General features: G+C 41.7%; 1 protein-coding gene across 2 annotated transcripts in view; it reads right to left on the reverse strand.

Moving 5' to 3' along the window:
• BANK1 (B cell scaffold protein with ankyrin repeats 1) overlaps positions 1 to 14110 on the reverse strand; it is an 894626-nt gene that overhangs the window by 671579 nt on the left and 208937 nt on the right. For both annotated transcript variants that reach the window (XM_029597059.1, XM_029597058.1), the window contains exon 3: positions 3116 to 3205. In XM_029597059.1, coding sequence (XP_029452919.1) covers positions 3116 to 3205 — 90 coding nt within the window. The remainder of the gene's footprint in view (positions 1 to 3115; positions 3206 to 14110) is intronic.

Consider the following 14110-nt stretch of genomic DNA (forward strand, 5'->3'; position numbering starts at 1 on the left):
ACTACTCCACTTATGGTGGTTAGCTTCGATGTTGAAAAAACATTTGATAGGGTTGAGTGACCTATCTCTTTTGGGTTCTGAACCACATGGGTTTGGATGGATTTTTTGGTAAAGTGATAGGTTTGCTGTACAGCAACCCACAAGCAATAGTTCTCGCTAATGGGGAAACCTCTACAGTGTTTAAGATAGGTAGGGGTACTAGGCAAGGTTGTCCCTTGTCTTTGCTAATGTTTCTGCTTGCCTTAGAGCCTTTGAAACAAACTGTTCTCTTAGAGGGGTGGATAAAAGGGTTCAATTTTGGTTTTGTGACTTTAAATATGCTGCCTTTGCAGATGATTTACTAGTTTTTTTTTACTAATCCTACCTCCTTTTTAGATTGCATTTTGGGGATTTTCAAAGAATTTGGACAGTTCTATGGCTTTTGACTTAACGTGGATAAGTCAGAGACTGTGGCTTATCCTGCCACTGTTCAAGGGCAATAGACTGGGGAATTTCCCTTAAGATGGGTTTCTGGTCCCTTTCGCTATTTGGGTTTACAAATGACACTTGACTTGCAATGGCTTTATCAAATTAATATCTTATCTCTTTTAACTTTTACTAAGGCCAAACTCCAATTTTGGCAATATCTACTAGGGATGTGCATTTGTCTAGGATGAATTAGGCAATTTCAACGAAATTGCCTAATTCGTCCTGGTTCGGGGAGCCTGAAACCTGAACAAGATTTCCCGAAATTTTGGAAAAATTTCATTTTTGGGTTTAGTGTGTTAGTGCGCGCTAATCCTAAATTCGGGTCCCCCCAAATTTAAAAGGCCCGAACCGAGGGAAATACAAAATTTCATGCGGCAGGCCGAAAACAAAGCCCGAACCAAAAGGTTTGGGCTTTGTACATCTCTAATATCTACCCTTATCTTTGACTGGTCAGATAAACCTTTTTAAAATGATAATATTCCCTAAATGGCTATATATTCTCCAAATTTTACCGATTAGGCTGAGGTATGGTGATATCCGAAAGTTGGGGTTTTTCCTGGAATGACAAAAAACCAAGGGTTGCTTTATAACAGCTTAAATTGAATAGGTACAGTGGGGGGTTGGCTGTCCTGATATGGAAACATATAATTTAGCTTATTTACTTAGGATACTGCAGGATTTGATATTTGAGGAAGCTATGAGCCTCATTTTCTAAAGTATCGCAGGCCTGCGGTACTTTAGAAAATTGCGGTAATGAGGGGCGGGGGGGCCGAAAGGGGGGGGGGGGGGAGGTCCTGCACTAGCCGGCAGCGATCGCACCTCCGCGGTGCGATCGCTGCCGGTGTCGCGCCCAATAACTACACCATAAAAAGTGTAGTTATTGGGCGCGAAATAGGCAGTGAAAAGGCTCCTTACCTTTTCGCTGTCTGCGCCTTCTTCACAGGGTCGGCCCCGGTCATGCCCCGACTCCTCCTCTTCTGGGGCCGACTCCGCCCCGATGACACTAGCGCACGTTTGCGCTAGCGTTAAAAAATGAGGCCCTATATGTGTTTGTTTGCAAAGTAAGAAACATTTTGTGAAGCTCCTAGATTTACGATACCTGCTTCATGCTGAGTCTAACCATCTTGCTAAAATGCACTTAAATATATTACTCTCTCCAATTTGTTGGGCGTGGTGTAAGGTCCTAGATTTTTTGAAATTGTCCAAGGTTAGTTCTCCCTTTTTGCCTCTCAGAGGGAACTTGGACTTTTCCCCAGGCACTCAATCAAAATTATTTAGTAATTGGTATGCAGTGGGAATTACTATGTTGCAAAAAGTACTTGCTGTAGATGGGGAAACATCATTTCAGTAGCTGTGTGATCAGTTTGGATTGACAGACAGACTGCTACCCTTTCTTACCAACAAAACATTATGTTCACACATTGCAGACTAAAGATTATCACAGGATGTAGTGGTTAACTTAGAAGAGTTCTTTCATATGGAACGTAGAAGAATATCTATATCTTTAATGTATAAAGATTTGCAAAAGTGGCCCCTTGGATCAGTATACAAACTGATTACTGCTAGATGGGTGAAGGAAAGCACATTTAATATTACAGATCATGAGATTAAATCATGTTTCAGAGGATCTCAGAATATTTCTTTAAATATGTAGCTATGGGAGCTACAGTTTAAATTTTTACACAGAGCGCATATATCTCCATCTTTGGCTTTTGAGATCAGATTGACTTCATCTAAGATATGTTGGAAATTTAAATTGAACCTGGACACTCTGATCCATGTTTTTTGGCATTGTAAAGTTATTCTGAGATTTTGGGAGAAAAAATTCAAGTAAATGACAATGTGTGCTCTTCTTTAATCTAATTCTCTAATTCCAAATAAAAAAAAATCAATCATATTTGACAGGTAGGCATGTGGCACCAAGAACTATAAGGTGGTATATATCAGGGACCAGAAGCAGCAAGACCCGTAAGGTGATATCATACATTACCAAGCATTTTAAACTAGAGGATAGGGGTATCCAAAGATGGCCAATGAAACTGGAATGTTGCCCCCAAGTAATTCAGGAGATGGAAGGAAAAAATAACAAAATCAATCAGCTCAACATTCCACATTTAATCAAGACAGAAGAAAAGGTAATTAGAAAGAGCAACAAGTCAAGGGAGAAGAGATGGAAAGCTATGATCCTAAATGCTCATAGCCTGGGCAATAAAATCCCAGATCTGCAGTAGGTAGAGTAAAACAAGACCCCTAACATTCAGAAAATCTCTAAAAGCCTATCTTTATTCTCTCACTTTCATTGACTGTCTTTAGTATAACTTTGCTGGAAAGGTTTAACAAGGGTGGCAATAGCTAGTTAATATCTAATGCATTGTTTTTTGTTTTTGTTGCTGTCCTGTTCATTATTGTGTAAGTTTGTGGTTTTTTTTGTTTCTGTTTGCTTTGTCACCATGAGCATTAACTGACCGGGCCGTGGTTTTTTTTACTTAGAGATCTGGATTGGCCGCTATAGGAAGCTAAGTTCAAATGAACCCTTGGTGTGAATGAGAATGGCACTTCTTATGTTTTTTACTTATTATTCAGTTCAGATGAAGAATGAGAAATGTCCTGCACAACATACAAAATATTCCTCCTTTTATCTGCTTACCAGTATATACGTTCTCTTGAGCTGATGGATAGTCACCAGTGAACATCAAGGTTCTGGAATAAGTTGGAGGACTAATTCTCTGTGTAGTACCTGATTGGAATTAAAGGAAAAAGAATAAATACTGAGAAGGATCATAAAAACAAGATATAACCATTGAATGCATAGCTGACCTGTACAGTGGGAAAAAGTATTTATAGTAATAATAAGGCTTGTTTGAGGAACTCTTTTAGATTTCAGGGATTGCAGAAAATTCTAGCAAGGCACTTAGCCAAGCAAGTCATTTAAAGAGGCAATGGGAACATTTAATCGGATATAGGTTGCATATTCTTTCTCCCATTCTATTGGAAAACCACTTCATCAATTGAATTCTGCAGACATCAGTCTGGCATGAATACAGATTTAATAGTAAAGTTGGTATAAGACAATTCAACATTGTTAAGAAGGATGTTTAATCTTCCTGCTTTGGCAATGAAGTCATGCTTCTAATGGGGTTGAGTGGCAATACATTAACCTCCCATATTGTACAGATTCTTAGTCTCAGTCAAAAAGCCAAGAAGAGACTATCTTTGAACTTATGGCTAAAATCCTATATTTGGGTCTTAATCAAAAGGTGCAGAGCATTCAACAAATATAAAAGCATATGCTAGGAAAATTCTTGGTAAAGTTAGAATTCCTACATAATAATAGCAATATTGGAGGAATGCACTTTTGTTACAGTAACATAATATTATGAACAAGTGTTTTGCAAGTGCTAATAAAGGGTCCAATCTGAATTTGAATCCTTGTATATCTACATATGAATCTAAACAAAAGCAAAAACAAAATCCTTAGCTCTTGCTGGTAACAAACAGTTGTGGAAGGAACCAAGGCTCTGGATGCTTAGAAGCAAGCTGCAGACATGGAACAAGTCAATTGTTAGTGACAAAGAACAATGGAAAGAGAATGTTAGAAGAGAAAGAAGGATTGAGACTTTAAAGAAGAGGCTCCTGGGGGTTATAGTCTATAATGAGTTAGGACACTGCCCAGCTGGGAGCAGACCAGTGATAAGGTGCAAAGTATATTTAGTAGTATATTCAGTTGATCCTTATTGGTTTCTCAATGCCTAGAAGAAGGGAGAAATTCCCAAAATGTTAGATTTCAGGCAAAAGAATAAATCTGGATCCTCAGATTGTTGTAATTTGCCATTGACTAGCTGTGACTTTGGGCAGTCACTTTCATTCCAATGCAATTTGCATAGCTTATAGTGGGGTTGTAGTTTATTAATTTAGTTTAAGTTCAGAACAGTTTTCAAAAGCCATTTATCCTGATGATATACAGCTGTTGTATCCCATTCATACGAGCTTGATTTCGTCCATGACAATCTTAGTGAATTGTCTGACAATTAATTTTTGGTTGAAGCAAAATAGATCGGTATTAAACTTGGCCAAATTACTGGCATTGCAGATGAACTGCTCTGTTCCCCATTCAGGTTTGCCTAACCTTTGGGTATATAGTGTACCTCTTGCTATTTTCAGCGAGTGTTCACAGTTAAAGGCTGTATGAAAATCAGCTTTTTATGAGTTGTGCCTGGTTAGATGCCTAAAATATATTTTATAGAGCAATGATATTCACATTACTGTCCACGCTTTTATTTTACTGTTGATTGATTACTGTAACTCTTTATTCACGGGGCTTCCCAATTGTCGGCTGAAAGCCCTACAGTTCAGGGCCATATTTAAGACGAAGGCATCCATAAGCAGAGAACTTAAGGCAAGGAGTTTCCTCCTTTTTCTTCTCCTGGAAAGCAAGAGCAGTGGGGGGAATCCCAGTTTTTTGGCATTTTCAGAATTTGGTGCCTAAGACCCCCACTACAGTCTCAGATGAATGCAGCAACAAAATTAATTATAGCATGGGCACCCAGGGGCCATATAGCCCTTATTTTACAGCAGTAGCTCAAAGTGTTACTTTTAAAGTAGTTTCATTGGTTTTTAAAGTGCTAAGAGATAAGAGTCCTCAATATTTATATGACATGTTGCAAGTTTACTATCCCAGCCACTTGCCGCAGTCTTCAGATAAGCACTTATTGGTACTACCATCTATTCAAGAAGCCTGATTACAGGAGATGCAGAAGCATACATGATCAGCAATTGAATTGGATTTGGAATGGCCCTTTGGAATACCTCTGGAACTAAGAGAATTTAAGGACTATAAATTGTTCTTTGAACAATTAAAGGCTCTGTTCTTTCAACAAACATTTGATTAGTTAACACTTAGGATGGTTGGGGGACATAATTTTATGCTGTTTTGTTTTATTGGTTTTGTGTTGGTGTAAAATAAGATGCATATGCTAAATTGTTATCTGCTTAAAATGGTTAGGTCTTATGATAGCCAGAATATAAGAAACTTTAAATAAATAAATAGATAAATACTGACTTACCCAGGTAAATTGGCTGTTTGAAAATTTCTCAGCCATTACCCTGTTAAAAGCGCATTTTGGGGGATCAACAAAACATATACATTTAGCTGGATAAAAAGTAGGCAATTCTGGAGGTTTGTTTAGGTCGATGGAGGGAAATAATGCACAAAGATTACAATATCATATCTATGCATGTTATTTTCATGGATACAGAAAAAGCAGGTGCAAATCTATGTACATATATTTTCCCAAGGCAGTTTTCAACAAGAAAGTATGCTCGTACTTTCCCCTTTGGTGCATAGCCCATGTGGTAAAAGTACCCACAGACTTCATATCAGTATGCCCAGTTTTGAAAATAGCGAAAACATAATTAATAAAGCAAAGGCTAAAACAATCAGCAGTCAGGGGTGTCTGAGTCTGACATAGGTGTGGCATAACAGATGGTGGGAATATGTAATTTTGTAACGCTAAAGTCAAAATGGGACTGAAAGAGAAGTTTAACAAGAAGAGGTAGAAGAAACATAGAAACATAGAAATGACGGCAGAAGACGACCATACGGCCCATCCAGTCTGCCCAGCAAGCTTCACACTTTTTTTTCTCATACTTATCTGTTACTCTTGGCTCTTAGTAATCCTTTGGTTCTATTTCCCTTCCACCCCCACCATTAATGCAAAGAGCAGTGTTGGAGCTGCATCTAAGTGAAATATCTAGCTTAGTTAGGGGTGGTAACCGCCGCAATAAGCAAGCCACACCCATGCTTATTTGTTTAAGAAGAAAGGACAACTGGAGAATGGTAGGAAATATCACAAAGAAGGAGTCACGAGATGGAACTAATAAGGACAAGACCGGGAACATGGAGGACAGAGAGAGAAAAGAGAAGGGATTGTGAATCGAGCACTTGGTAGGGAGTATGCAGGCTGATCAGAAACTTTAGAAAAGGTAAAGCAAGGCCAAAGCATGAAGTGTAGAATAGGGATGTCTGAAATAATTTTAGCCAAATTCAAAAGAGACAGACTTCACTCTGGTTTGAGTTTGACAAAATTCACTGATTTCCTGCAAAGGAAACATCTATAAGATATTTTGCAGGATCCACTGAAAAATTCATGAATCCTTGGAAATCTGATGCAAAACTTATAAGGACCTGATATTCATTATGGAACCTGATAAGAAGCTAGCGAGTGCACAAAATGAATTGGAGAGGCAGAAGGCAAGAGGAGAGAAGAGAGCAAGTTACTGCAAATAATCCAGCCTTGAATGAAATAGCACCTGAACAAGAAGGTTAATAAAACAGTTTTTCCCAACTTTATTAAGTCCAGGGCACACCTACATTAATAAACTGTTGTGTGGCACACCAGTCTCCACAGAGCAGAGGGCTCATATGGCCAAAAGAGGAGCTAGGGGAACACTGAAAGCCTCACCAGTTTCTCTTCCAAATTTGAAAACAAAGCATGAGAGTGGGAGGAGACACACATGAACCCATTAAAATTGACCAGTTCCCTCAATATACAAGTACAGGAAAAGTGACAAGATAGTGTGGTGTAGACAGCCAGCTCATTTATTTACTTTGGCTGCTGCATGTGGTTGCCAGAGCTCCTTCACTAGTAAGGGGCAAATTCGGGGGTCCTCTTACATATCAATTGCCAGGTCTCCAGGAAACAATAGAAAACTCTAGGCCTCTCTGTTTATTGCTCCAGCCCCTCCACTTCAGGAGGCCTGTAGGAACAGGAAGGGAAGGGCTGGAGAAGGGAGCAGATCAACTGTTTTCTGCTTTGGAGTCTCTGCTCCAACCTCACAACTCTTCCCTTCCTCAGGAAGCTTGCAGGAAATAGAAAAGGAATGGTGAGCCTGGAGCACATATTGCATGTGGGGAGAATTTTGATAGAGTAGGAGTGGCCAACTCAAGTCCTCAAGAGCCACAAAGAGGCCTAGTTTTCAGGATATCCACAATGAATATACAAGATACACGTGCATGTACTGCCATCACTGTATGCAAATATATCTCATGCGTAATCACTGTAGATATCCTGCAGACCAGGTCTCTTTGTGGCTCTTGAGGAGTGGAGCTGGCCACCCCTGTCTTAGGGGATGCAAATCACACAGCTCAGGGTGCACCTATGATTTCAGGACTTGTGACTCAGCTGAGAAACTGTGATAGGAAGGTGGGAGCAAAGAGTGCTGGGAGCCAGTGAAGGAGGAAGGGGAATAATGCAGAAGTCATCCCTGGAGGGGGGAAAAGTGGTAATGGTTGTGGTAGATGGGGTGGAAGCAGGGGCGGATTGGCCTATCTGGAGATCGGGCATCCCCCGGTGGGCGGGTCACTCTAGTCACGTGGTCTGCCGAGTGCGGCTATGACAGAGCCGCGCTCGGCAGACCACGTGGTAGCTCCGGGGCCGGCCGGGGTGGCGAGTCCCTGGGCTGGTCGTCAGCGCAAAACCGTCCCTGGGTGGAAGAAAGAAAGCTGATATACATTATTTTTCTTCCCCTTCCTCCTGCAATCAACAGCAATCTCAAAGTGGTCACAACTGGAAAGTTCCCAGGTATGCTGGAATGGGAGAATTGGATTTTCCTGAATTCATAGAAACATGATGTCAGAGAAAGACCATATGGCCTATCTAGTCTGCTCATCCATACAACTACTGAGCTCTATAATCCCTACCACTCCTTCAGCGATCCCCTGTGCTTGTTCCATGCTTTCTTGTATTCAGATATTGTCCTTGCCAATACCATCTCTACTGGGAGGCTGTTCCAAGTATCCACCACCCTTTCCATAAATGTAACCCTTACCGGGGGGATTTAGTCCCAAGGGGAAGCTCTCGCTTATGGTCCAGACATTGGTGTGTTTCTCCCTGTGTTGTGTTCATTGGTGCACCCCAGAGTATGAGATGCTGAGATAAAACAGGCAGGACAAGGCACTGGGTGTTAAATTAAATGTTTACTGATTCTGTAATAATTCACTTAAAGTTCATTTCTCAATAAAGATGACATTACAGCTGACTGATACAGAGAGATGTTTTTCTTATTCTGGGTAGGTGTCTTTTATCTCTCAGGTATCAGGGCAAAGTTTCCCATAGTGATTTTAAAGTGTACAAAAGCTTTCCCAGTGGGCCAAGTGGGAATCCTAGTGGAAGGTGTTACGCCTGTCGGTCGCAGATGGCTGCAACCACTTCTACTCATCTCTTTCTTCACCTCCCTAACTCCATGGGGTAGATTGGCAGCATCCGCTAGGTACCCGCGACCTGCTGGCCCTCTCCAAAGATGATTTGGTAAACAGTGACATCCTTGCTATTTCTGCCTCGCTTCCTGAGGACCCTGCGTTCTAGTTCAAACGTGGACATCTCAGGTACCCGCTCCTCAGGGGCCTCTCTCTCGTCCTGGCTATCCGCTCCTCAGAGGGCCTGATGCCTGGAACTCCGTCTGCTCCGTTTTCCAGGGCTTCCTGGAACCAACTCGCACCTTGTGAGTACTCCGCCCTGCAGATCACTTCTACATACCAAGTGCCTATTGGGTGTACCCCGTGCTGCGGGCCATTACCATCACTACAGAGAGCTCCGTCAGAAGTGCCTGCTCTATGGATATTTACCAAGCTATTGAGGACCTCACAGGTGCACACTGCCTTGCAGACCGCTATCAGACCGATCGAGGACCCTCACCAGTGTACCCCACACTGCGGGCCATTACCACCTCGACCTAGGGCCTCAACTGTGCTTCTCTCTTTACGGACCACTGTCACCTGAGGGCTTCATCTGCATTTCCTACACTGAAGGTTTTACCATCTTTACCGAGGACAGTATTGGTGTACCCCGCCCCGCGGGCCACTAACATCTCTACAGGAGACCTCTCCAGTATACTCCCTTCATGGACTACTACCAGCGCTATGAAGGTATTCCCTCAGGGCACTACCTATCTCATCGACCCTGTGTCTCAGGGCATGTGTGGACTCTCTCTCCCTGGCACCCCTCGCTCCATGGGTAGTGCTTCTATCTCTTTAATAAAGACTCTATTCATTCTGTGCCTTCCTCTGCTGAGACCCAGCCTCCTGACAGCGAGGCTCACGGGGCTCCTCCCTGTGGCTGGTACCACCTCTCACTTAGGCCCAGGGTTCACACCCCTTCTGACATCACAGAATCCTAACAAAGGGGTCCCCGCATCATAGAAAAGTCCTACCTGAGTCCAGTTTATTCACAAGTGCCCAGCCTGTCCTGGTCCTATGGGGTGGAGATCTGATTGGGAAATTATAAGATCCTGGTCCTTCTCCTCGATGATGGTACTGGTGACTTTGCTTGGAGGAAAAGTCTTTACAACATGGGAACCAGGCTTAGGCTATGCCAGCCCCGGAACCCTGAGAAAGAGGGTGAATCAAAAACCTCCCCATAAAAACAATATCCAAATACTTGCTCTCTGAAAATCTCTCAGTGGCTGCTGCTTTTCGAACACTGGTGCTTGCCCCATCTAGAGGGTAGATTAAAGCTCACAGATCTTTAGCCCTTGTCCTTTGTGTCAGGGGGGAGCCTTCTCCAAAGGGTACAAGGTTTAAGCAGGAATCCCTTCTGAAAAAAAGTCAGAATACATCTTGGCCATCAAAACTCTCACACAGAAGGATCTGTCACTGGTGCTTGCCCGATCTAGGGTGAAGGGGGGCTCACAGGTCTTCAGTCCACTGGGTTGAGAGACCCTTACCCCAAGGGAATCAGGCAAAAATCTATCTTACTGCAATTAAATACATGATAACCGTCTGGCAGGGTGTGCACAGAGAAGAGGCCTCATCAAGGAATGGAAAAACTGCATCCTCACTGCTCTAATGCTAAATCAAGATGACTCAGAGGAACACTAAAATGGCTGCACTAAATAAGAGCAGGCAACTAATTGCAACCCTCCAGGTCGGGAGGGGCTGAAAGGGAAGGAAGGCTCATAGATGGTGGTGGGATGAATGTAGGGACCTAGTGACATCTAGTGGCCAACCAAGGGGGGTGCCACATAAAGAAATACTCCTCAGAATACACTCTTTCACCTTATCTCACGGCCCCTCATCCCAGAGTCTCCTTTCTGTTGCAAGAGACCCTCCTCCTATGCATTGAAGTATTTAAATGTCTCTATCATCTGTCATATTTTCCAAATCTCTCCTTTACTCCAGGGTATACATATTTAGATCTTTAAGTCTGTCCCCATATGCTTTGCAATGAAGATCACTTGCCATTTTAGTAGCCATTTCAGTAGGACTGACTCCATTCTGTTTATATCCTTTTGAAGGTGTGGTCTCCAGAACTATATACAGTATTCCAAATGAGATCTCATCAGACTTAGACAATGGCAAAATCACTTTGTTTCTGCTGACCATTCCAATCCCTACACATTAAAGTATCTTTCTGGCTTTTGCCATTATTTTATCCACCTGTTTGGCCACCTTAAGATCATCAGATTTGATCACCCCAGATCCTGCTTGTGTTCCATGCATTAGAAGTATTTCAACCCCTAGACTGCACCACTCCCTTGAGTTTTTGCAACCTAAATGCATTAATCTGCATTTTAGCATTAAATCTTAGCTGCCAGATTCTAGACCATACCTCAGGCTTCACTAGATGCCTCCCCATGTTTTCTGTGCTTTCCTGGCTGTCTAACCTGTTGGAGATTTTGGTATCATCCACAAAAACACAAACATTTACTGACAGTCCTTTAGCAATTTCACTTATGAAAATATTGAAAAGGACTGGTCCAAGAACTGATCCCAGTGGTAAACCACTTGTAATGCCTCTTTCCTTGGAGTGAGCTCCATTTATCGCTACCCTTGTTTCTTCCCACTCAATCCATTTCAAACCTAGTCAGTCACTTTATGGCCCAAATGAAAGGTGCTCAGTTTATTTATAAGTCGCCTGTGTGAAACCATGTCAAAGGCCTTACTGAAATCCAAGTTCATCATATCTAATGCTCTCTCCTGATCCAACTCTTTGGTCACCCAGTCATAGAAATTGTCATCTGACAAGACCTACCCCCCTGGTAAAACCATGCCGCCTGGGATCTTGTAATTTATTGGATTTAGCAGTGATCCCATAATTTACTAACCAAAGAGATTAATCTAACCATCCTGTAGTTTCTAGCCTCCAACTTACTTCCAAAGGTTTCAAGGGAAGATGATACCTTTGAGAGAACAAGGCGGGATCCCCAAAGTCTTGCCTCAGTGCTTCAAGTGGATCAAGGATTTACTTTTGTCTTTTTGGGACTGTGCCTGGTCTAGTTTTAGATCTGCCACAGCTGCAAGAACCGAACCACTGCAGCACTACTAACAGTTTTTCCAGGTTGTGTACTTCAGACTGTTTTATTCTTGTATTTGCTGAACTGCTTTGTTTAAAACAATTCCTGGTGCGAGGCCGGTTTTGTTTATTTATTTTTTAAATGTTCACCTTTAGGCCCCTGTACCTCACAGTACAAGGCCATGCATTTTCCAGGCACACTGCACCGGATGGTCAAAACGCAGCAGTATCTGAAGATGAGCCTCTTTCAAAGGGGAGATTACATTTAAAAAGAAAATTAAAACGTCAAAAGTTGTAATCTTAATGAATGGGGGAGAGGTGGTGATGGCATGAGTACCATGGGGAGGGAGACTAGAGCTCCTGGCATCAGGATGAGGCCTTTGCGCCACAGGGCTAGGCATGGAGAGAGGAAGATTTGAATGCCTTGTGGAAGAAGAACTAAGCAAACTCTAGCAGCCTTCACTAGGACTAGGTAAGCTTTTTTAAAAAAATTTTACTTCTGCTTTTTCACCATGCACTTGAATAATCCTTAACTTGTTGTGAATGAAATGGGGTGGGAAGGGGGAGCAAGAAGACGACACGGGTGGAGACACGAAACTTCTATTCAGGTAAAGATCTGTCCCACTAACAACAGGCATTCCCAGGCCCAGATCGGCGCTGAGGTGAGAGCCTTTACTAAGACCGGCACACTCCAGAGAAGTCTCACCTTGGGAGATAAATAAAGGGATATTTTATATCTTAGCCGAGGAGAAACTGCCTTAGGAGAATGGGATCATGGCATAGGTGTACTAGCCATACTGTGAATTATATAATTAAGTTTTGAACAGACAGATATGCAGCACAGCTCAGAAGAAAAAGAGCTGGAGAAATGTATATTCATTTGTTTCTTGGCACGGTCTGCAGCAAGATGGTGTCGTACCAGCTTCATCTGTAGCAAGATTTAATTTTAATATTCCCCTTTGCTTTCATTCATCATCACTAAGGAAAAGATACACTTTATTATTTTCATCAATGAAGATAATCCTGGCAGGTGTTTAAGCATAATTTATAACAAAATTAAATTTCTAAGATATTGGAGAGCTGTGCATGCTTGTGATTAAATATTATACTATCTGTATGCTGCCAAGAGAGGAATCTATCAAAACACATCACTAAATCTTCAATTTGCTTAAAAAAAAACAAAACCCAAAACACCCCATTCCCATTTGTTGTAGAGCTCAGCACCATTTAAATTAGTATCAACATCTGAAGAACTGGGAAGGGGAAAGAAATTATAGCATGTCATTGGGCCCATCAAGAAGGGTAGTCAGACGACTTGTTAAACACTGAAGCAATTTATTGCAATTATGATCCAAGAGTATGCAAAGATGTGTAGACACATTTTCTGAATAGGAAAAATGGGATTAGAAATCGCAGAATGATTTTGGAACTGAGGCAAATTGTCCTGGAGTTCATGGAATCATTTTGCCAAATTGGGGGCAAGTTTTATTAGCTAGCAGTGCTGCAAAGTCCACGGGTACTTTTGTAGCTGCAAAGTAGTTTCCCTTTGAAAATTGCCTACAAGGTCCATGGTTTCAAGCTGCAATTTTTGTGGGCAAAATATGCTGCAAAACAAAATGTATGCATTTGAAAAACAATCTTTTTTTTTTTTTTTTTTAGTAAGCTATTTAACAAAACATTTCAGCTTAGCTGACTCACATTTGAATAGGCTGAAATAACCAAAGTTTTACAAATTTTGGACTTCACTCTTAAGCTCTGCCCTTCATTTGGGTATTTCCCATGAGAAAGGGTTTAGTGGATCATGATTATGGGATGGATAAGCTACCTACAGTCTAGGCAAACCCTGCAGGTAGTTTTTACCTGTAGGGTTTGCTGAAATAATCAAAGCAAAATTATATGGGTGGTTTTGCTTTGTTTATTGTCCCCCCAAAATATTTGCCTTCTTTTTGTGCAGGTACGTTTTTAGGCAAAACTATGCAGGTACTTCTGATTGTTTAAAACTACCTATGTAAGTTCCCTGGGAACACTTCCAAAGATGCATGGATACAAGTACCCATGTAGAATTGCTTTACAAATCTGCTAGAATTTTTTGGAAGTGTTAAACATATGGACAAGGGTGAGTCAATTGGTGTAGTGTATCTGGATTTTCAGAAGGCATTTAACAAATTCCCTCTTGAAAGACTCATCAAGAAATGAAAAAGCCATGGGATAGGAGGCAATATCCAATTATGCATTGTTTAAAGGATAGGAAACAGAAGCACAACTGAATGGTCATTTCTCTCAATGGAGAAAGGTAAATATAGCAGTGTATCCCAGGGACCTGTATTGGGACCAATGCTTTTTAACATATTCAT

This window comes from Rhinatrema bivittatum, chromosome 1, assembly GCF_901001135.1.
Source record: "Rhinatrema bivittatum chromosome 1, aRhiBiv1.1, whole genome shotgun sequence".
Lineage (NCBI taxonomy): Eukaryota > Metazoa > Chordata > Amphibia > Gymnophiona > Rhinatrematidae > Rhinatrema > Rhinatrema bivittatum.